General features: G+C 39.4%; 3 protein-coding genes across 11 annotated transcripts in view; 2 read left to right on the top strand and 1 right to left on the bottom strand.

Annotated features, from left to right (window-relative positions):
- atp8b4 (ATPase phospholipid transporting 8B4) overlaps positions 1–3,821 on the top strand; it is a 21,817-nt gene extending 17,996 nt beyond the window's left edge. For all 3 annotated transcript variants that reach the window (XM_086298987.1, XM_086298986.1, XM_086298985.1), the window contains one exon: positions 956–3,821. In XM_086298987.1, coding sequence (XP_086155113.1) covers positions 956–1,267 — 312 coding nt within the window. In that variant the 3' untranslated portion in view covers positions 1,268–3,821. The remainder of the gene's footprint in view (positions 1–955) is intronic.
- galk2 (galactokinase 2) lies at positions 3,639–8,321 on the bottom strand. Of its 4 annotated transcripts, none has more exons than XM_086298999.1 (11): positions 8,086–8,321; positions 7,281–7,517; positions 7,113–7,201; positions 6,705–6,828; positions 6,472–6,565; positions 6,204–6,350; positions 5,893–5,991; positions 5,623–5,775; positions 5,175–5,385; positions 4,715–4,916; positions 3,639–4,209 (listed from the first exon to the last, which is right to left on the bottom strand). In XM_086298999.1, exons 2-11 carry the CDS (start codon positions 7,328–7,330, stop codon positions 4,002–4,004), a joined length of 1,377 nt encoding a protein of 458 aa, XP_086155125.1. In that variant the 5' UTR covers positions 7,331–7,517; positions 8,086–8,321; the 3' UTR covers positions 3,639–4,001. The 4 variants fall into 4 exon arrangements, with proteins under 4 accessions (XP_086155125.1, XP_086155127.1, XP_086155126.1 ...); XM_086299001.1 differs by having other exon boundaries at positions 8,110–8,321; XM_086299000.1 differs by having other exon boundaries at positions 8,176–8,308.
- cep152 (centrosomal protein 152) lies at positions 8,097–22,039 on the top strand. 4 transcript variants are annotated; one of them, XM_086298981.1, is made up of 27 exons: positions 8,097–8,363; positions 8,491–8,653; positions 8,763–8,880; positions 10,817–10,926; positions 11,056–11,116; positions 11,258–11,545; positions 11,905–12,052; positions 12,358–12,498; positions 12,835–12,974; positions 13,229–13,429; positions 13,565–13,712; positions 13,813–13,904; positions 14,001–14,164; positions 14,272–14,473; positions 14,568–14,672; positions 14,758–14,888; positions 14,982–15,110; positions 15,187–15,487; positions 15,580–15,837; positions 16,384–16,515; positions 16,594–17,247; positions 17,638–17,713; positions 17,865–18,032; positions 18,138–18,222; positions 18,781–18,863; positions 19,027–19,374; positions 19,777–22,039. In XM_086298981.1, the coding sequence occupies exons 3-27, from the start codon at positions 8,791–8,793 to the stop codon at positions 20,592–20,594; spliced, it is 5,073 nt and encodes a 1,690-aa protein (XP_086155107.1). In that variant the 5' UTR covers positions 8,097–8,363; positions 8,491–8,653; positions 8,763–8,790; the 3' UTR covers positions 20,595–22,039. The 4 variants fall into 4 exon arrangements, with proteins under 4 accessions (XP_086155107.1, XP_086155110.1, XP_086155109.1 ...); XM_086298984.1 differs by having other exon boundaries at positions 8,097–8,653; positions 17,868–18,032; positions 19,027–19,183; positions 19,271–19,374; XM_086298983.1 differs by having other exon boundaries at positions 8,098–8,653; positions 19,027–19,183; positions 19,271–19,374.

Below are 22,039 nucleotides of genomic sequence, written 5' to 3'. Positions count from 1 at the left end.
GCCGCTATTAAACATTACACAGTACCTTCATCTGTTAGTTCTAACAAAGTTAATGTTATAATGTTATACATGTTATATAATTTTATAACAAAGTGGAAGTGATGGAAACAGCAACTCAGCCACAAAGAGCTAGGCCACGTAAAACGGAGCAGGGTCAGCGGATGCAGAGGCACATACTGCGCAGATGTCACCAACTTTCTGCAGAATCAATCGCTACAGACCTCCAAGCTTCATGTTGCCTTCAGATTTGCTTAAGGACAGTTTTTAGACCCTTGTGAAAGGCAGTGGTGTAACACACACTGGGGTGATGCTTGATGCTGTTGCCAGGAGAACAGCACTTATCTGAGGGTATAAATTTAAGTATAAAGTTTGGTGTTGGGTTTTCTGGTGTTGGGCTCAGCCCTTTAGTTCCAGTTAAAGGAACTCTTAATGCTTCAGCACACAAAGACATTTTGGGCAATTTCACGCTCCCAACTTTGTGGGAACCGTTTGGAGACGGCCCCTTCCTGTTACAACATGACTGCATGCCAGTGCACAAAGTAGTTTTATAAAGACATGGATGATCCAGTTTGGTGTGGAATAACTTGACTGGCCTGCACCTCCACCTGACATAACATGTTTGGGATGAATTAGAGTGGAAACTGTGAGCCAAGCTTTCTTCTCAAACATCAATGTCTGACCTTACAAATGTGCATCTGGAAGAATGGCCAAAGATTCCCATAAACATCGCTAAACCTTGTGGACAGTCTTCCCAGATAGTTCAAGCTGTTATAGCTGAGAAGGGTGAAGTGACATCATATTAATCCCTCCTTTTGGCAATATAGTGTATACTTTGGTAATAAATATTTTGTACGTTCTAAATTAGATTTAGGTCTTTGCTTTATACATTGGGGACTTTTTATATTTAATACATGTGTTGTGTATTTACACACTTTTCCATGATGTATTTCCGCAGGTTCGTCGTCTCCAACAGTCCAGGAAGAAACAAGGACCTCAGGAACAGAACCTGAGGCGAGTACGCAGGACAAGCTCCCGCCGCTCTGCCTACGCCTTCTCCCACCAACAAGGCTTCGGCGAGCTGATTACCTCAGGCAAAAACATGAGGAGGAGCACAGTCTCTTCACTTTGCTCCCCTGAAAGAACAGCACAAAGCCACAGCTCCAGCTGGATAGAAAGCATGTTAAAGAGGAAAAATGAAGTTTCCTGTGCCTCACCTGAAAGTGAAGGTGGAGCACCAGAAAGCAGCAACAGTGCAATACAGACTTGAAGCAAAAAAAAAAGCACGGAGACTGAACTCGACGTTTAAGACGCTGCATAGAGTAAAGGGTACCGTATGCATGGATCCTGCAGACCAAGCACAATTTTGGGTGAATCTTTGCTCAAATCAGCTACACAAATGTACCTCAGTTATTTTTGTTTTTTAAAGTGTGAGTTGTGCGAACACTGAATGTTATAAATGCCAGCCAAAACATAATTAAACGAAGGAACCACTCCCAAACGAACAAAGAAACTGGCAAACTCTCACTCTGACACTCATGACAATATTTGCATGAATTGCGAAAGTTAAAGAAACATTTATAGTTGCTCAGAAATAACCCAGTTTGACCTCAGTTTTGTACCATTATAATGGCATGTCCTCTTCTGATTAATAAAGACCTTTCAGTACTTTTAGCTGTTACCAAACAAACCTTTGGGCAATAAAAACAAACCCAGTTCCCCAAAAAGTCAGAACGATGTATAAAATGTAAACAACGGCAGAATGGCAATCACTTGCAAATCTCACACGCCCATAGTGTATTCACAATACACCACAGAAAACTTATCAGATGTTTAAACTCAGGAAACATTTGAAGAAAAACATTTGATTTTCAATTTGATGCCATCAACACATCTCAAAAAAGCTGGGACATGGCCATCTTTATCACAATGTAGCATCTGTCCTTAAACATCTGGGAACTGACCAGCTGCTGAACTTTTGGGATATTGTCCCACTCTAGTTTAATATATCCCAGAGGAGATGGCAGCGTTTCTAGATCGTGTTCACATTTATCGATGGCACAGTGAACTGTGTTCTCCCACAATGATTTCTGAAACTGTGCAGTGATTTCTGTGGCAGAATTTTTGGCCTCACCCCCTGCGCACAGAGATTTCTCCAGATTCTCTGAATCTTTTGATGATATAATGTACTGTAGATGATGAGACATTCAAAGTCTTTGCGATATTACATCAAGGAACATTATCCTGAAAATTTTCCACAATTTGTATACAGTTTTTTTCATATCCAATCATCTTATTCAACCTAATTAGCCACACTTTTGTTGCCCCAACTTTTCTGAAATATGTTGCTGTCATCAAATTGAAACAATGTTTTTCATCAAACAGTAAAATGTCTCAGTTTAATCATTTGACATGCTTTCTAGGTTTTATCGTGTGGGTTTGTGAGATTCGCAGATCATCGCATTCTGTTTTTATTTACATCTTACACAATGCCCCAACTCTTTTAGGGCTGGGCTTGTAAATTACAAAAGGGAAGATCGCCCTGGCCACAAGTACAAAAAGCATCATCTTTAAAAACTATGCACTGAAACACACTTTCGTCTTAACATACATCCAATACTTAAAAAATAAGTATTGTAAATGCTGAACTAATGCTGCTGAATAGGATGATAAGCACAATAAATTACAGATTTTAAACTTTTAATATATTTTACAGTTTGTGGCATATAGCATGCCACAATGACACTGCTCTGAGATCCATTGCCCTGTGCTGTGCCTTTAATAATTTCTGTTAAAGACGGTTCTTTTCTATTTAATATTTCATCTCTGATTTGGCCTGAGTATATTTAAGGACAAAGTAAAACTGAAATGCATGGCTTGAGTAAGACATATGGAAATAAGGGAGGTTTGATCATACGTCAAAGAAACATCGAATAAGTGGAGAAGTTTTAAATGTAAAAAATTACTTAAACCATCGGTTTTTTGAAGTAGTTCATAAAAGAGATGCAAACACAGGCCAGGTAAAATATGATATAATAAAGGCGTTTGAGCATTTTGCCATTGATGGATTCATAAGGAAAGAATGAGATATACCCCTAGCTGAAAACCCTCACATAGTGTTCTTCTTCTTTCGACTGCTTTCATTAGGGGTCACCACAGATTATCTGCCTCCATCTCAGCCTATCCTTAATATCTTCCTCTGTCACACCAACCCCCCTGCATGTCCTCCTCCACCACATCCATGAACCTGCTTCCTCGTTTCCTCCTGCCTGGCAGCTTCATATTATAAAATAACCACTCTCTCCTCCACATCTCCAAACCATCTCTTGCCTCGCTCACAAACTTATTTGGATTTGCATTTTAACCATTTACTTGATTCATACTTAATTTTTTATTATCATTTTACACGAATAACATGTAAAAGGGGCCACTTTTATGTCCTACGAAACACCCCCCCCCATTTCTTTTGCATATGATATATGATGCATAGACCTCTAAGCCTCCAACAATCTCTGCTCTTTTGTGAAGTAAAAAATGTTACTGTGCAGAAGTTAACATCCAGCATTTGAGCCTTTTGAATGTCTTTAATACACTTACAACCCCAACAGTCTGCGTTTCCATTGATGCACATGGAGAGAGGGTTTTGTTTGCCTTTTAATGTTAGTGTCTGAAAATTTAATATAGATGAATTTTATACAGCACAAGTTTGTTTTGGTTGTTGTTGTTGTTCTCACATTTGCTTTCTTTTTGTTTATGAGAAAAATGTGCAGACAGACAATGACTTCTCAACAAAATCTTACATTAGAACATAATAAAAAAAAGAACATGTTTGAATGCACCCCGGAAGCAAATTTTGGCCCTTATTTTCCAGCATGATCTATATAGAAGAAAAAGGTAAATTTATCAGTCATCATATCATTAGTCACAAGTGCAAGAAAAACCCATTTATTTCTGAAACTGAAACTGAATGACTGCAGTATAAAATCAGAAATGGATTATGAAGATCACTCCTCGAGGAAAATTGCAGCTCCACCACCTGGCTTTGACACAAACAGACTTTGTTTTTCCATCGCTGCCCTGCGTGGATCAGGGAGGTAGTATTCTTCTCTAACAGCTTGTAAGAAAGACTCCACCTTTTTACTGGGAACCATGGAAACGGCACAGCCTCCCCACCCTGCTCCTGTCAGGCGGGAACCCACAGCCCCTGACTTCCTGCAACCACGAGAAAAAACAAAAAGACAACATATTTCAGTATAGTGCTAAGTATGACACTTTAATACTATTATTCCTCTAGGAAAGATGTGAGGAAGGAGTTGCACGTACATCTACAGTCATGCTAGTGGTGTGAGGTTCTACTTACTGTAAGCACTCAGCAAAGAGCTAATGCTAACACGAGTAGAAATCATACAGCCCTTGAATGACTAAGTCCATCCTTACTGCTTCCAAAGGAACTGAAAGGGCAAGTAGCATCCTGGTTCTGCTATTCTGATGCACTTGATTAATTGATTGTCTTTTATAATTAGAACTGGGACACATGAGAGACTGTATGCAAACTAGATTATAGTTATAGTTATTATATTATAGTTTGCATTGTGCATTTTTATTAATTGAGATCTTTTTTTTGGTAAATGAACCTAAATACCTCTAAACATTCATTGGATAACATCCAGGTTTCTCTCCCAGGCTGTGCAGTAGTGGGTTAGTTTGCAGTACTCACAGGCAGATATCAACTAATTGGTCCAGTTCAGGGCAGCTGCACTCGTAGAGGTCTCTGCAGCTTGCGTGGCTTTGGTTCATCAGCTCTCCCAGTAGCCGCGTGGCATCGGTGGGTTCAGAGTCACACACGCTCTTAAACTGCAGGACTCGTGCAGCTTCCCCGTACACATGTTTGGCTCGTTGGTGAAGCTTGAACTGCGTCACTGAGAAAAATAACAGGAAAAGTGTTCCAGCAAAACCCTTAATCTTAAACCTGTTTTCATGAAACTGGAAATGAAAAAAAAAAATCTAATGTGATGGAATAACCAAATACTTGACTATCAGCAGAAAATACTATATTAAGAGTTGCTTAGTATTTACAAGAAAAATGTTCTGAAAGAAAGAAATGTAGCTCATTTCACTCGGGTAGAAGAATTTGGTTGGCTGGAAATTTAGTTCACCTAAATAAAGGTTTTACTTACTGTCCTGAGTATTAGCGCTGAGCAGCTCTGTTGAAAACTGCTCCGAGGTGATGCCCAGCACCTTGCATATCTCCTCTCGGCTGTAAGGCTCAGGATGCAGCACCTCGGCCACCAGAGCCAGCATCTCCTCCAGGGAGGCCTTCAGCTCCATCTGAACATGAGCCAGCTTCAACAGCCTGCTCGAGTCCACACCCCGCGCCTGGGCCAGCATCTGAGTACACATCCACCGTGATGTTAACTTTGAATATTACAAACTTATCACACATGTTTAAAGTTTAAAGCGAAGCGTGAGGCTGTTCATCGCTGTGTTCTTGGGTTAAATGTTGTGCTCCGTTGCCTTTGAAAGAGCACACGAGTCAAACTAAATTCAATATTAAATTGAACCTCGGGAAACAAAACAACATATATAACAGATATTTCAGGAATGCATCATGGCAACAAATAGCACCTTTGTGGCAATCCGACACTCCACCACACGGATGTTGTAGTGAGAAGAAGCAGCTTTGTTCATCTCCACGCAGCAGTTGGAAATCACAAACACGGCACCATCAGGGAGTTTGACATCGGTAGCACGCAGGGGCTGGAACTCGATCAGCTTTGCCTGGCAGACAATTCAAAAAGTTTAGCCAGCAATACTGAAGTTATAATTTGTTTATTTAGTGTATTTTAGATGTGCCATATTCGTTAAACACAGGTCAATGGCGGTCGGGCTACATACAGTCCCTGCCTCTGCCAGGAATGAAATTGACTGGTCCATGCCTCCTCCCTCTGTGCCAATATATCGCTCGCTTTTGGCACAAATCTCCGCAAGAGCCACCTGGTGAAATACAAAGTTTTCCTTGTTTAAGCAACAAATCCAGGAGAATGTCTAACTCATGAGGATTCACATTATAACAAATTAAAAGACAATATGGATTAGGAGTCATATTCTTTGTGATTAATTGTTCATTACCTGTTGAAAGCATCATTTTTGACTATTAACAAAAGAAATTAATACATGTTTTTGGTTTGGTTACAAAGAAGCTTCACCTTGGAGAGGGACTTTTGGTTTGCCTCCATTGTTACGAGGCCAGAACAACAAACTAAGGCACTAGAACTGGACAGGCCGGAGCTCGGAGGGATCGTTCCATCTACGACACAGGACATCCCCGCTAAATTGTTTAGCCCAAACTTCTCCTGAAAGAAAAAAAAATCTAAATGTATCATGTTACGACTTATGACGCATTTAGTACATGTTATAGTGTTCATTTTTTGCCATTCCATAATTTAAGAGTATAGAACTCATCACAAAGCTTACCTGAATACCTTTAACCCCACAGAGAAAATAATAATACCACTGTGGATCGTCTCTATCTATGGCAATTTCCTCTGAACACGACACACTGAAATCCCTGTATAATGACAAACAACAAGCTTTCTGAGAACACACACTCATAATGTACAGCTACCATTGAATAAATTACACAGGCCAAAAACAAACAAACAAAAAATATATATTTGGGGCCGTTACTATAAGTGTTCACATCTCACTTGTATTTAGGATTTGCGTTGGCCAGCTGGATCTTCCCTGAATCGTTCAGTGACACAGCTGTGAGGATATTCTGCTCGATGGCCATTGGAAGCACAGAATAGCCACAGTAATCAATATGTTCACCTGTTAATGTGACAAATATGAAAAAACGTATGTGACAGACCGTGTTTGACTGGTACCACTAAAAAAATTCCTGGATAAAAGCTGCAAACAAAATCATAATATTACCACAAATGTTTTACTTTGAAACAAGGTCAAAATATTAAGAACACCCACTGGCAGAACTACTATTATCTCCAGAGGATATATGGGTATACACTGTATTTATTCAACAGATACAAAATAGATGGAGCATATACAATAATGCAATCAGTATACAACACATGCCACACAAAGTATGAAATTACCTATTAGGTTTACCCTTCCAGGTGCAAATGCATAGAAGAGAGGAGATTCCCCATACTTTGACTCAAAGGTTTCTTTTAAGTTTTTCATCCTGCAAAATGACAAGAAAAGCAATTAAGTATCATAATATCATACTCTGAGAATCACTGCGTAACCTCGTTGCTTCTCACCTCTCGTTAGCAGCTATCTTTGTCTTTAACTTGGGCGGGTTTGTGGCCATTTCTACCCGTTTTAAAGTAATTGTGAGTCCACTTGTTGTCAGACAGGAGAGCTCAGAGCTTTCACATATCCGGGTTTAGATCAGCTGACTGTCACAAGAGGCTCCCGGATACCAAAATGCTGAACTCTGGTCGGAGCTCAGCTGAGTTTAGCGTCTGTCTACAAAGGAAGAGCTGACTCTGAAGCAGCTGAGGCAGCAGAGGCAAAATGCGGAAGTTAATAGACGGAAAGGAGGCGGGTCTTATGAGTCGACGTCCACAAATCTGAACGGAGTAACTCCATATACTGATGAGAACGGTCATTCATAAATTTGATGCACAAAGTTTCTTTTTTTTTTTTTTTTTACAGTAGCCTACTTTAAATTAATTAGCTTTAATGTTAACGTCAATGAACTTCAGTAAAAAAATAAACAAAAACAAAAAAAGGTAATTAAAATAACAGAAATGTAATGCCATATTTTTGTGATCAAATTCCCAGGTTCGACTAACCTGATTATAGTAACCCTGTTCACGGTTATCTTGAAATTAGTTGCTATGTCACTGTTTAACCACACGATGGGAACATCAGATTGCTTTTTAAAAATGCCAGCGATGACGAAGTTTTCATAAAAGTGTGGCTTTGTTTGCACTTAAAAATTAATACATGTTGACCATGAATAAAAAAAGGAGGAAAGAAAAACAAAAAATAACATGAAAGAGCAACAACAAACATAACATTTTATATATAATTTCCAAATATTCTCGATAACTACATTACCCATAATTCTAACGACTTTGTTACCATGGACACGGGGTTAACTAGCTCCGGGGTTCTCAGCAAGAAAAGAAATCTTGTAAATAGCTTCACCTGGTATGTTTTGTTACGCCAAAAAGCATTTAAATTAATATTTTCGTGTCGGTGAATTAGCGTCAGTTGTGGTGATAATGAGTAAGTCTGTGTGCAATCAGATTCTTAAATCTGCTCTGTCTCAAAGAGCCTCAGTGGTTTGGCGCTGCTAACGCGCGCGAGTTTTCAAAGTGGGCGAGTCTAACAAGGTACGGCTAGCAGGAGTTAGCTTTGTTCGCTACAAAGTTAGCTTCCATCTTAAATGTTCGTAAACTGGCCTATAATTTGGCATTAAACCTGCGTGTCTTATTAAACGTGTTGGGCATATGTTTCCAGAGCTCGGCTGGATCGTTTGTTTGGCATGTCCGGGTTTACCGCTGGCTAAAAAGCCTCACTGTTTTGTAATAAACAGTGCAGCATGGCTAACAGTTAAAGCTAATACTCAATAAAGGGTTACGCAGTTCAGCAAAGGAGACATCTGGCGTCTTTTAACTAACGGGTAAGCTTTGATATATATTTCTAGCTGATATCAATGCGTAATTTTAGTTAACTTGAGTTTTTAACTGCTGTCAAAGATAAATTAAGTTTTGTTGTTCCTGTTTTCCTAGGATCCCCTAAACGACCAGGAGGGTGTGCATGATGTCTATTGATTTTGACAGTGCTGCTCTTCAAACCCAACACGATGAAGAGGAATACGACCAAGAGGACTACGCCAGAGAGCAAGAGGTGCAACACTCAGATCTACAGCTTTTCAGAATTATTCAGATAACATCTGTCTGATAGTTGTGCATCCAGTTGTTGGACTGAGTTCACATTCGGCATGCACCCTGAATTTCTTAGGATATTTACAATAACAATTTGATGGATATTATTTATTTACTTTGTTATTTAGTGCCCACTTAGCTAACTGAGAAAGCATATTGTGAAAACACGATTTGTCTTTCGGCTCTTCATCTAATTGTCTTTAAACATATTTAGCCAGCTGACTCTGCTTGTTTCATCGCGCATTGGCTACAGCCATCATAGTTGCTGATATCAGTCAACACAGTAGAAAGCCTGTGCATGTTATTCAACATGCAAGAACACAACATCATGTCCAGCTAATGCTAAAATTACAAAATGATAAGAAGCCATTATTTATCTCAGCTTACTTTACATTTACTGTCACTGTGTACAGTGATTGTATGTTTACCAAATTGGACTACTACTGTTAATCTTACATTTCTCTTTGTGAGTTTGTAGTGCTGTCTGGGGAATCATTGACAAGTGCATTGTTTGAATTTCACAAGCACTGCCTGCTTCACAGTTACTCACTGTTATTACTCACAACTACAATCTGTTGTGCTGTGAGCTTGAGCTATTATTGGCTCAAGGAAAAGGCCTCCTTCCAGGTGTGTCACACTGAAACCAGCTCAGCCCTTTGGCTTCCCCACTTTCTATTTGGGTTACTTGGCTTCAGGAGAGAGAGTGAAGAAGCATTTGCTGATCTTATAGAGCTCAGCATAATGGGCTTTAAATAGTATTAATTAAATTGATTTTCATTTCATTTATTTTTATTTATTCTTTTTTTTTCTTTTTTTAGGCTATAACCTACTTATAATACACTAGCTCGTTATGGATAATGTCTGCCAGCAGTAACTGGAATGTTTCTGCTCCAGTTAACTTCGCTATATGTTTTGTCTAAACAATGGAGGTCTTTGGGAGGCAAACAAGACAATACCACAGGGAGCCGACAACATGCCAGGCACATTTTGGATGTTTTACACAGAAGGCCTTCTCTACAGGCAGATTAGGCTGGGGTTATCTCGTGGTTTCACAGCTAAAGTAGAAATGCCTTTTCAAATTTTGTTGACTGTGTAAGTGGGATAATATGGGTCCTTTGGTTGTGGACACAGTGGAGGATCTGAGGAGTATTCAGCGGTCCTTATGGGAAGTAAGTCCAGCTGGCTCTGCTTGTTTCAACACACATGGCTGTTTGTTATGTAACTTTGGTTAGTCTGTTACTGAAGAGTTTGGGTTTTTTGTGTCATTTTATTTGTAAGAGTCAAAATATTAAACAAGGGTACATTTGAAAAGCCTTAATGAGAATCAGTTTTATGTCAAAGTAAATTTACACATATGGGTTCTAAACCAGTGATTAACATAGAAGTAAATTCACCCATTTAGGTCACAAAATACAAATATTGCCATATGAGCACAATGTGCAAATATTTAAATAGTAGACGTTTTTTTGCCATATAAAGATTGGGCTACACTGTGCAGTGCTGTGCAAAATACAGTCGGAGAGTGCAAATACTTCCATGATTAATCATTTAATCAAAGTTTATCCTTAAATCTCGTATGCAAACACAAAAAGCTTCTGAAAGTGTTTTAAGGTATAGCCTGAGTCATTTTGATTTAGTAAATCTGCACAGCATAATTTAATGATATTTAATATAACAAGTATTTCTCAAAACTGCAGCTAAATAATAAAAACACACTGCATAAGACTTTTACAGCCTTTTAAGCTGTCAGTGATTGCTTAGCTCTGGTGTTTTTTTCCTCTATCTTTGTTACTTTATAACTCAGTTGCGAAGCAACCATGGTGACTCATTTCCATGTGCTATTTTGTCTCTTTCTTTTTTTTTTTTTTTTTTTTTTTTTTTTTTTTCCTTTCTCGCAGCTGCACAAGCTGCTCACAGACCTGCCTGATGACATGCTTGAGGACAGCATTGACTCTTCCTCCCCAGAGCTGGATTACACTGCCTGCAGTAATAAAAACACTGGCAACAGGTAACACATGTTGCTGCTGATGACACTATTGGTAATGTCACATTTCGAGAACTCTGGGTGTGGTTCAAGACAAGCAGATTTGTTGTCACTGCAACATTAGTTATCATTTGTTGTGCTTTCTCTACTTAGCCCACAGTCCAGCTGGACTCGGCAATGGTCTGATCATCCAAGGCCAGCCCCTCATACACAGGTAGAGTGTTAGTTTATGTTCAGTAGTAGATTTAGGTGCCTAGAATATTTTTGCCATTTAAAAAAAATACAACTCATAAATGGTGCATACAAAAAAAGTTCAAAAGGGAAAGAATCACTCTCTGTTATTGTCTCTCTAAAGAACTATGACGAAGGGTTGAACAATGAGTATGCATATAAGGACGGAGCTGCTCGTATTAATGGACATCGGAGTCCTCCTCAAAGTCAACCACTGCCTCACACCTGGAACCAGGATCATCAGTTCACACAAGCAGATTATACATGCACAAGCATGGGCACAGACAAAATGACAGAGACCAGTGATTTTTCCACCGAGTTTGAGTCTAAACCATACCCTCAGGGTGCCAGTAATCATGTGGAATATAATGGAGAAAGAGGATACATAGACAAGCAAAACCACCAATTTCAAGTGAGTGGACCATTTAATTTCAAAAGCGTCCAGAAGGTCGTAGCTGTTATTGTGCTGTTCTTTCCTTTAAAGTTTTAGGTCTTAATGCCTCCAAATCATTTGAATAAATAGTAACATGAAAGGGTTTCTAGTATTGTTTTTAAAAAAGCAGCATTTTATTCCAAAAGAATCATACATTACTTGTGTGTATGAAGTTTCCTCAAATGTCATTTTAAATTAACATCTTGTTATCTGGCAATTTGTAGTTTGTGCATTTTTATTTTTTTTATGTTTGTATGTTTTGTTTGTGTATTTTGTGTTTTTTTTTTTAAATACCGCAACATTTTCACTACTTTCATACTATGTTTCTATGTTTAAAGTCTGAAGTATGTGACAGAGGTGCAAATCAGTACAAGGTGAGCTACAATCCTCATCATCCTGCCCATCAGCCAAACATGTTTAAGCCACAGGCTGCTCCGCAAGGTCAGTTTGACCATCTGCAGAGAGATTTCCTTGACTCGACACAACGTAAGTCTTACTTTCATTGACTAAATAATATAACTGAGTACACTGACATGTAAATATAAACTATTTGATGAGATGTGTGCCTGTTTCGGGACTGCAGGTGGAGATTGTCAAGTAGCTTAATCTGTTACAAGGCATTTTTTTTTTCTTCTAGTTGTATGCATAGTCTAGCTGTACTGCAGAAAGGTGTAATTTGTATCGCCAGTGGTTTTAAAAAACAAACAAACATAAAACGACATTGCTTAAATTGAAAATGTCTTCACAATTAAAAATGACTAAAATTAAACACTAAATGATCTTTGTTTCAGAAAATGCTGACCGGGAGCAGCTTGCCCAGGTGCAGATTTTGAACAAAGCTCAACAGAGGCAAATTGAAGACTTGGAGCGAAAACTTGAGGATTCACGGCGTAACATGAGATACCTCGAGCATCAGTTTGTAATCGTCAAAGGTATGTTCAACTTTAAATGAGGGACATCTCACTTTGTTGCAGTACTTGAACAGTGATGTGATTTTGGAGATTTCTTTAATACTTTCAGGAAGAACATTTAATGTTGGTACTTAATTTTTTTTACAAGCATCATAATAATAATAATAATAATAATCCACTCAAAACCTTGGGCACTTGGGACTTGAGAGGGATTGTCAGTTTATATAACTGAGATTAGTAGAAGGAAATGTAAGTTTTTCTTTAGTTGGTTAAAACGTCTGCCCCCTTGTGGCTGTTAGTGATGTAGCACTTCTTGCCAGATGTACTGATGGTCCTTTTAAAAAATATTGTCCATAGATGAAAAGGACGGCCTAGCAGTAAGTTTAAGGGAAGCGAGTCGATTGATTGAAGAAGCCAAGGAAAGAGAGGTCCAAATGCAAAACAAGCTGAAGGCAATGGAGCAGCAAATACAGATCCTCACTGAGAGAGACCACGAGGTGTGTTCTGTGCTGACAAACACTGTTTTCATTCTATTTTCTTAGTTATTTAATGCTAAATTTAAGACAGTAATAATATTTAAGTATAACTATTAAAGAAACATGCGTTTACAGATTTAAGAATTTAATATGAAATTTTGCATACAAATGTGTCTAAACCAGCTCTGCTTACTGAAACATGATGCATGACTGAAACCTTTGTATGAGAATGCTTCTTTTTAGTGTATACAGCAAAGGTTTTCTTTTGTTTGCAGAACATGAAGAAACAGAGGGTGGCAGATGCTGCGGTAGACAGCATGAAGCAACAGATGTTGGAGCTTCGCCGTTCTGACACGCTGTCCAGAGCGTGGGAACAGCATGACAGAGACCTTGCCGTCATAAAGGAGAAGCATGAGGCTGCTCTGTTAGCCCTGCAACAGAAGCTGGACTCTACCTCTCAGGCTTTGAATGAACAGGTCTGGAGTTTTATTGACATAGTATTAGAAAATGGAACAAGTTAACCATAAGTCCATTGTTTGTCATCAGACAAATTTTGATCATATTATTATTATTGTTAAGTCAGGGTGTGTTTTTTGTTTTGTGGCTTCCAGCTTGATATTGGTCAGAAGTTACGGGAGCATGTGAAGCTGTTGGAGCGCCAGAGAGAAGAAGAGCAGCTGGAGAGAGCCAGAGTGGTGAATGCACTCACTCAGCGTCTGGAAGAGAGTCAACAACAATGTGCCAAGCTGCTGCAGACAAGTGTGTGAACTCCACATGAACATTACTGAGCAGCTGACACCCACATTACCTTATTCTTGCTCACATTTAATTGATCTAATTATCTGTTTTTTATTTTCAGATTCAGTGCAAGAGATGAGTCAAATGCAAATCAAACTACAGCAGGCACTGTCAGCCAAGGCCCTGAGTGAGAACATGAACAAAGTTTTACAGGTTTGTCCTCAGATTTTTCTAAAGCACAACTACTTCTGTGACTTCTGATGAACAAGCTGCACAAATGTTTTGTGTTTTTCCATTTTCACCCTAAAGGAGGATATGGCTGATCTCAAGGAGCAGATCGCTCTGTATGAATCTGCAGTGAAGCACGGTGTCATTGTGATAGACCTAAGCAGCAACTCGGAGAACCAGCTGTCTGAATCCTGTGTGGATTTGGGGTTGAAGAAAACAAACAGGAAAAATGGCACACTTAATAGGTAACCGTGTGAATACAGACCAGTCATTGTGATCTGTATCTCTTCCCCTCTTGGGCTGAACTCTCCAGAGTAACCTTTGGAAACACATCTTTCTGTTGTTTTGTCAGTACTGCTTTGGCTCACCTGTCAGACTCTAAGCTGCCTAAGGATGAGGCTTTAAGGTTGCTACGAGTAGAGATGCAACGCTGCCTGGGTAGTTTAAAGGGGAAGCGGCAGAAGATCAACCAGCTGCAGGAGGAGCTCCAGCAGTGTCAGCGTCGAGTGAATGAAATGCAGATTGAATTAGATGAAAAAAAACTTAACTCTGAGGTGAGCGCTGACTCCTAAACTTTGGTTAATTTTATAAAAGGACTAAAAGTGGGTGGGATTAGGTGACTGATGCAGACATTTTTGATTTACCCAGATGAAAGAAACCAGCCAGAAGAAACATCAAGACATGACTGGAGACTCTCAAAAAGAGTTGATGAGGTTACAGGAGGACAAAACACACTTGCAGGAACAAGTGGAGGTGGGTTGACGTTTGTTGCCAGACTAATCATGTTCTTAGTTTTTTGGCTAAGTCACAAAAGACTGTTGTCTTCTCCAAACTGCAGCTGCTAGAAAAGAAGAATCAGGAGCTGAAAGAAAACGAGGAAAAACTGAAGTCTGCCAATTCTGAGTTGTGCACCAAAATGAGGGAAATGATCCAGGAGCTCGACCAAGAAAAGCAAGAAGCTGCTGAGAGGTAAAGTTGACTCTTTCTCTTCCTCCTCTTTCTTGGGGCACGTGTATTTTCCTGTTATGTGTATTTATAAGTATATGTGCTTCTTTTGCTTAGATCTGAGCGGATTCATCAGCAGTACAGGAATGATGTAGTTAACAGGATCAGAACAGAACTCATGCTGGAACACGATGCTCAGGTAGAGCGGCTGACGACACAGCACCAGCAGCAGCTTCAGCAGTTACAGTAAGTCTCCTGCATCTCATGCTAAAAATATAGTTGATTTCAGACTTTTGTGGATATTTTTCTATTTTTTCCACAGAAGCCAGCTCTCTGAAGCTAATGATAAGATGCTGGCGGTACAAGAATGTTACATATCTGTCTGCAAGGAGAAGGACTTGCTTGAAGAAAGCATCCGCAGCAGAGAGAAGGAGGAGAAGTTGATCAGAGAGGAGAGTGGCACAGCTATGCAGAAGCTGAGAAGTGAGCTTGAGGCTCAGCATCAGGCCTCAGTTATGGAGCTGAAAGCTGTCTGGTCCAAAGAGAAAGAGGCTGAGTTCCAGCAAACACTGACTTCTCATTTAGCTTCCACTGAGGCTGCATGGAAGGAGGAGTTGCAAAAGGTATGACTATTAAAATGTATTCCTATCTCCCTCATTCGACTAATATTGGTTTCATACAACACTTATTTTCTTCTGTTCTACTTTTTATACAGATGGAGAAGACCTGGGCCCAGAGGTTGGAGGAGGCTACAAGAGAGGAACATCAAGAGGTTGCTGAGACAAGCTGTCAGACGGATGAGAATGAGGTCAGTTGGACAATTTCTGCTGAGGAGTTGGACTCCAGGCTCAGTGCCCAGAGACAGCAGCTCCAACTGGAATCTGAAAATGTCAGAAGGAAAGCTGTGGAGGAAGCCAGGAAACGAGTCCAGAGAGAGCTGCAGGAGAAACACCTGGACGACATGGCTAAACAAGTCAGTGCGTTTTTGTTTTATGATTGTATTTCAAGAGAAATATTAAACATATTTTAATGGTCATCAAAATGCATGTGTTTTGAATTATTAAAGTAGACCTACTTTAATTTGAAAAGGCTTGATGACTGTCAAGTGATTGGGCTGTAACCAAACAAAAAACCCACCAGCAACGCAGTTTGAGGTCTTTGGCTTTGTTTTTGTGCTACGATCACAGGCTGATAGACTGATTTGGACTAGCATCCCGTACAGACCAAGACTTTGGTAAATAATTAAACATTTCACCAGATATCGACGCATTAAAAAAAAAAAAAAAAAAAATCACCAGAGTGCGGAATATGACATTTCAGACCCTTAAAGTCAACTTCATCTATTTTAGGTACAGAGATTTAAACCATCAATTTTAGTGTATATTACTCACAAGACTTGGTTAAGTTATTTTCCACCATTATGTAAAAATGTTTATATCATAATGATAGTTCTTTTCCTCTTTGACATGATTATTTGATTCAGTTAATGGACATAAAAATGCGTTTGTGTTTGTTTCAGGTTGAAGGGGCAGTAACCAGAGCCTATAATCGCTGGATTGAGGATCTCACTTCACTGCCAGAATATCAAGCTGCTCTACAAACTGAGAAGGAGAAATGGGAACAACTGCAAGAAAAACACACCCAACAGAAGGTATGAAAGAGTTTTTGTCCTTTATTTGAAAGTGTCACTGCTGTTGTCTGGGTTTATATATTTATTTAAATGTTTTAGGTGTCCCAAGCCCTGAAGGAGGCGGAAGAGCAGTGGCGCAGGAAGCACAAGAACCAGCAGGAGGAGAACGGCTCTGGGCCACAAAGGATGGAGGAGCTGCAAGAGGAACTGGCAGCCCTCCAGAGCCAGCTGGAGCAAGTGACCAGAGAGCAAGCTGCCTTATTGAAAGCTGAGCTGGCAGGAGCGAGAGCAGCCTGGAACAGAGACAAACAGCAGGAGATCACCATCATCCAGGCCCGCAGTGAGCAGGTATATCAAGCCAAGCTGCAAGAGCAGTGCAAAAAGCTGGAGCAGGCTGTATTCCAAGCCAGAGAAGATGCTGATCTCCAAAAGAATGAGCTGCTCCTACAGATGGAGGCCAAGCTTCAGCAAACTGTGAGTGCTCGTGAGGAGGAGTGGCGATGCCAGCATGCAGAAAAGGAAACGATCCAAGGAAAGCAGATAAGAGATGAACTACAAGCAGAGCTTCAGACTGCACTCGCAGAGGTCCAGGCACAACTTCTCAGGAATACCAAAACGGATCATCAGGGTACTGAAGACACTCGGAGGACCAGCGGGGCTACATCAGAGGCTACAATAACACACATCATCCAAACTTCATGCAGAGACATAGTCCAAAGAGCAGTAGCCCAGGCTAAGAAGGAATGGAAAACAGTGAGTTGTTATATTTCTAAAGAATATATAAATGATAAATGTATAAATTAAGTTGGTGTGCAAAAGGAAAAGATTAGAGTAGCCAGAGAGATGAGTAAGAAATGTCATCATTTTTATTACAAGTACTGCTATGAATGATTTGTACAGCACGTGTGTGTGTATATGTATATATGTGTGTGTGTGTGTGTATATATATATGTGTGTATATATATATATATATATATATATATATATATATATATATATATATATATATATATATATATATATATATATATATATATATATACACACACACACACACACACACACACACTATTTATTAATTTTACAGATTTGTCTTTTATTTAGAAAGTTTTTCATCTGAAGCTTTCATTTTTGATCCCACAGATGACTGAAGAGAATTTGAGCCGTGCTTTGAAGGAAACGCAGAAACAGCACGAAGGAGAAATAAAGAAAATGCAAAGTACGCAATGAGCTCCTCTCTAGCAGGACATGAAAATGTTCTGCTTGTATATCAACATGACATACTCTGTTCATTTCATGAAATGGTTGGTATCAATATTATATGGCAAGGTTTTTTTTTCTGTTTTTTTTTTTTTCTTTTCTTTTTTTAGCAGTCTTATCCCAGCAGAGGGAGCAGTGTCATTGCAGGAAGGAGTGCAGTGAAACTGTAAGTAAGCTGCAGAAGAAGAATCAGGAGCTCCAGAGACATTTAGAGAAAACCTGTCGACAACTCCAGCACAGTGTTAGAGAGCACAAAACTGCCATACAGCATCTCAAAGGTAGTGCATTTAAAAGACCTTATTAAGATTCTTTTATAAGATTTTTTTTTTTTTTATGAGCTGGAACTGCATGTGTGCTGACGGGTTAAGTGCTATCTGTTGTAGATGAGCATGAAAGCGTCTTACAGAGGGCAAAGGAGGAACATCTGCAACAGTTAGAGGAAGTGAAGAGAGCAACAGAATCATCAGGGTTTGTGTTTTTTTTATTTTTGCCTTTAATTTAATGGTACAGTGAAAATTGCTATTGCCTTGCTGCACTTCAGTTATGTCAAAAACAAGTTGTTTCATAAATCTAATGCCTTTCAGAGCTACGTATTCAATTAGACCTCTCAACAAGTTTCTTCGGTTTGATCTTTTAATTTACAAGTTTAATTTCTTGAGACAAGTCGCTCCATCTAAATTATCTTGGCATCATAATCTGTCAAGACAATTTAGATTTTAAAAAACCATAAAGAAAATAAGAGATTTCAAAGCTACTTCAAGGGACTGTTAAATGCTTCTTACTGTGGGACCGCTTTACCTGGATTTATATTAAGAAAACTAAAAAAACAAAAGAAACAAGGACTCTTCTGTATGTTAACACTCTGATAATTTCTGAACTGCATAATTAGACATGGCTTCATTAATCCCCCACTGGGGAAATTCACTTGCTACACTGTGTCAAAATGTTTACTGAATACAGTAAAATACACAGAGATTAAAGACAAAATATGTATTTAACCAGGATTGTTGACTGTTTTGCTTGCAGAAGTTCTGGTCAGCAGCAAAAGCTTCAGCAAGGCCTGGAGGAGATGAAGCAGCAGTACCTGATGACTGTGGAAAAGATCAGAGGTTGGCGTTAGTGCCGGGGGATTAAATATGCATATCTTGTCGTTTGTTGTTGTTTTTGTTTTTGTTTTTATGTTAAATCATGTGTCCCAAAAGGTTGATTCTGTTCATTTGGATGTTGCATTTTTCAGTAAAACAGTGTTTTTTTGGGGTTTTTTCCTTTCAGGAGACATGCTGCGTTACCTCCAGGAAAGTCGAGAGCGTGCAGCTGAGATGATCCGCAGGGAAGTGCAGAGGGAGAGGCAGGACACTGCTAGAAAGATGAGGCGGTATTATCTGACCTGTCTGCAGGAGTTATTGGAAGATGGAGGAAAGACCGCAGGGCAAGAGGCCATAATTATCCTAAACTTGTTTGCTTGGTTCATCATGGCTCCTCTTGTTAATTGTATCGATTTTCCTGTCTTCTGCAGTGCTGAAAAGAAAATAATGAATGCTGCAAGCAAGCTGGCAGCCATGGCCAAAGTGCTGGAGACTCCAATCAAAAGTAAATCAGCAAAGAACCAGAGTTTCCAGAGTGAGTGCTAATGTGCTAAACCATAGGTGTCAAACTCTGGCCCGCGGGCCAAATATGGCCCGCAGCCTAATTACATTTGGCCCGCGAAGCCATACCAAATTATTATCAGAGCTGGCCTACTGGTATTATACAGCTAATATATATATTGTTTAGTATTAAGCTTTGCTTGTTCCATATTCAGTTTTTCAGCAAAACTTGTTTGAGTCCATAAGAAAAGATTCATTCTTAAATCTGGAGGAAGATTTTTTTCCAATAAATATTAATGTTAGCCCGCGACCTTGTTCCAGTTTTGAATTTTGGCCCACTGTGAATTTGAGTTTGACACCCCTGTGCTAAACTGTTTTACTGGGATTTTTTTCTCACCATGCCAGTGTGGTTTGCATCTGTGTTTTGCATTGACAGGATGTTCAATGGCTGTATCCACCACTGGCTGCCTTCCAGGTAGAAACGCAGGTTTCACTAAGAACCTGCCAACCCTCACTGAGCTTCCTGACTTCAGGACAGAAGAGAGATGCCTCAGGGAAAAGACTTGTGCTGATTCAGAACAGAATCCAACCGCAGATGTGAGAACTAAACTTTTGAGCCACCTGGACATTCTTGCATCAAGGAGGGAGGAGACCTCTGTGGATGAAGGGATGAAGCCCCAAAATGTTTATACCACCCAGCCGTCGTACAAATCCTCTCATCAAACGGTTTCTCCATCCCACATGAATTTGGTCAATGTGTCTGTGAGGTGTAAGAGCAGAGAGATGTACATGCAGGGAGGTGACTCGAGGAAAGCCGAAACCCATTTGGATTCACAGCGTCAGAGAAAACCTGTCCTCATCCAGGAGGCTCCTGTCAGGGATGAGAAACAGAACGACTGGAGCATGACTAGTGGTGACTCTGACACAGACTTCCAAGTCCCCAGACTGTCCTACTCAGGGAGGAAAGTGGAACCAGTGAAACCCTTTTCTGTGTCGGCTGCATCAGCAAGCAACATAGGGGAATTCGGCAGTCACAGCCCTGATGTTTCTGACCTCACTGTTTATAATGAGATTTCTAAGAAGACTCCTGACACAGAGACATTTGTGCATGCAAAGAGGAGTGTGCACAGAGAGCCTACTCCTGGCTCTGAATGTGAGAAGCTGCAGGAAGGCTGGTCAAGGCCTCCGTTTTCTGAGTTGAGGCAGCGCCAACAAGACAGTGGCTTTGACAGTCCCTTCTACCAACAGAAATAACAAGCGAAGGGCAGACATGAGGTAAAGTTTCAGTTAGCTCATCAAATGGTGCCTTACAGTGTCAAGTGTTTACATTATATAAAATTTTGTCCTGAAAGTGCTTGAACTTTGTGTTTGTTGAGTTATTTGTTAGGCAGAGTTTGATCTGTTGGCAGCTTTTTTTCTTTGCTTGGTGAGGAAGATGTGAAGGCTGATGATTGTACTTAAGTATGAAGCTACAGCAGCTGAAAATTAACTAAACTGTTAGTTTGGCTCTAAGTCTTAACAAAATCGGTCTGCTCACATGTTTGAAGCTTACAGAAGAGGATCTGGCATTAGCCATTGGGGGGGAAAAAAAAAAAAAAAAAAATTATATATATACATATATACATACATACATACATACATACATACATACATACATACATACATACATTTTTATTTTTGGGTGTGTTTCTTCTAGTTTGTTTTTTTTTAATTCTGGGGGGAAAATACTCATGACCCTCTCCAATCTGGCCTTGATCCTCATCTGTATAAACTCACCAATTAACATGTGATCTTTTGATGAAATATTAGTAATAGTAATGACAAGTTGTGGGCCAGAAAAGCAGACAGGTGAAGACCTTCGCAATTTCGCAACAAATGTCGCAACCTGCCGTTTCATATTTACAAAGTACGTATGGAGGAGGTTCATAATTAACTCTGCGGAAAGTGAATATGTATGTTTAGTATTGAATTATTGCATTGTGTAAACAAACGCAGGCTGCATCTCATATAAGGATTTAAATGGCAAAGTCCAGTGAAGCAATGGACCTTTTTTTTTCTGTTTAAAACGTTTTCAAGTCTCCTTTTGTAAGTGACACTTATTTAAATGTCCCTTTAAATATCTGTATCTACAGCAAAAATCACATCAAAATATGGGAGCCACCCAAGAGGCCTGTCTGTGCTGTAACTTTAAAACGTTTCTGTATTTCTAGCACTCCAGGAAAATTTATTTCAACATTTACAGATCTGCAAATGTTTTGTTTTTTTTGTTTTTTTTAAAATCCACATTTATTAATCTGCACCCAGAGATCGCACACAGTATTTGTTACACATTTACAAATCTTGAGTATACACACACAGACTGAAGAACAAACAACCTTTGACACACATTTGAAAATAATTGTGCTACGGTATAATCTAGTACACATTGTACATTTATTTCGGTCATAGGCTGTAACTGGCACACAGGAGTTCACTGAATCAGAGATACTCAGTCAAATACTGGATCCTTACTGGGTCACATCTTCTCAGTCTGGGGTTAGGTTTTTTTAAAACCAGTCAGTTTGTGTTTTTTACTTTAAAAAAAAAATGTTTATATATAATGTTTATGTTTTTAAGATCTGCAGAGCATAATTATAAATGTTTCTATATTGTGTTTGTGTATATTGCTTGAAATCTTCCTTTAATAAATCTTATTTAAC

Source organism: Aulonocara sp. 'chitande type north' Nkhata Bay, linkage group LG7, assembly GCF_057382095.1.
Source record: "Aulonocara sp. 'chitande type north' Nkhata Bay isolate Kocher_YH1m ecotype deep benthic linkage group LG7, A_spYH_male_GT1.1, whole genome shotgun sequence".
Classification (NCBI taxonomy): Eukaryota; Metazoa; Chordata; class Actinopteri; order Cichliformes; family Cichlidae; genus Aulonocara; species Aulonocara sp. 'chitande type north' Nkhata Bay.
Note: the sequence above shows the minus strand (reverse complement) of the source record. Positions and strands in the feature narration are given on the sequence as shown.

Bases quoted from the DNA above. Each gene is read 5' to 3' on its own strand.
- galk2 (XM_086298999.1), bottom strand. From the start codon at position 7,330: ATGGCCACAAACCCGCCCAAGTTAAAGACAAAGATAGCTGCTAACGAG. The intron at 6,829-7,112 runs GTAATTTCATAC...TCACATTAACAG, and splicing joins TGGAAGGGTAAACCTAATAG to GTGAACATATTGATTACTGT. The intron at 5,776-5,892 runs GTATGTAGCCCG...ATTGTCTGCCAG, and splicing joins TCCTGGCAGAGGCAGGGACT to GCAAAGCTGATCGAGTTCCA.
- cep152 (XM_086298981.1), top strand. From the start codon at position 8,791: ATGATGTCTATTGATTTTGACAGTGCTGCTCTTCAAACCCAACACGAT. The intron at 15,111-15,186 runs GTAAGTCTCCTG...TTTTTTCCACAG, and splicing joins CAGCAGCTTCAGCAGTTACA to AAGCCAGCTCTCTGAAGCTA. The intron at 17,248-17,637 runs GTGAGTTGTTAT...TTGATCCCACAG, and splicing joins CTAAGAAGGAATGGAAAACA to ATGACTGAAGAGAATTTGAG.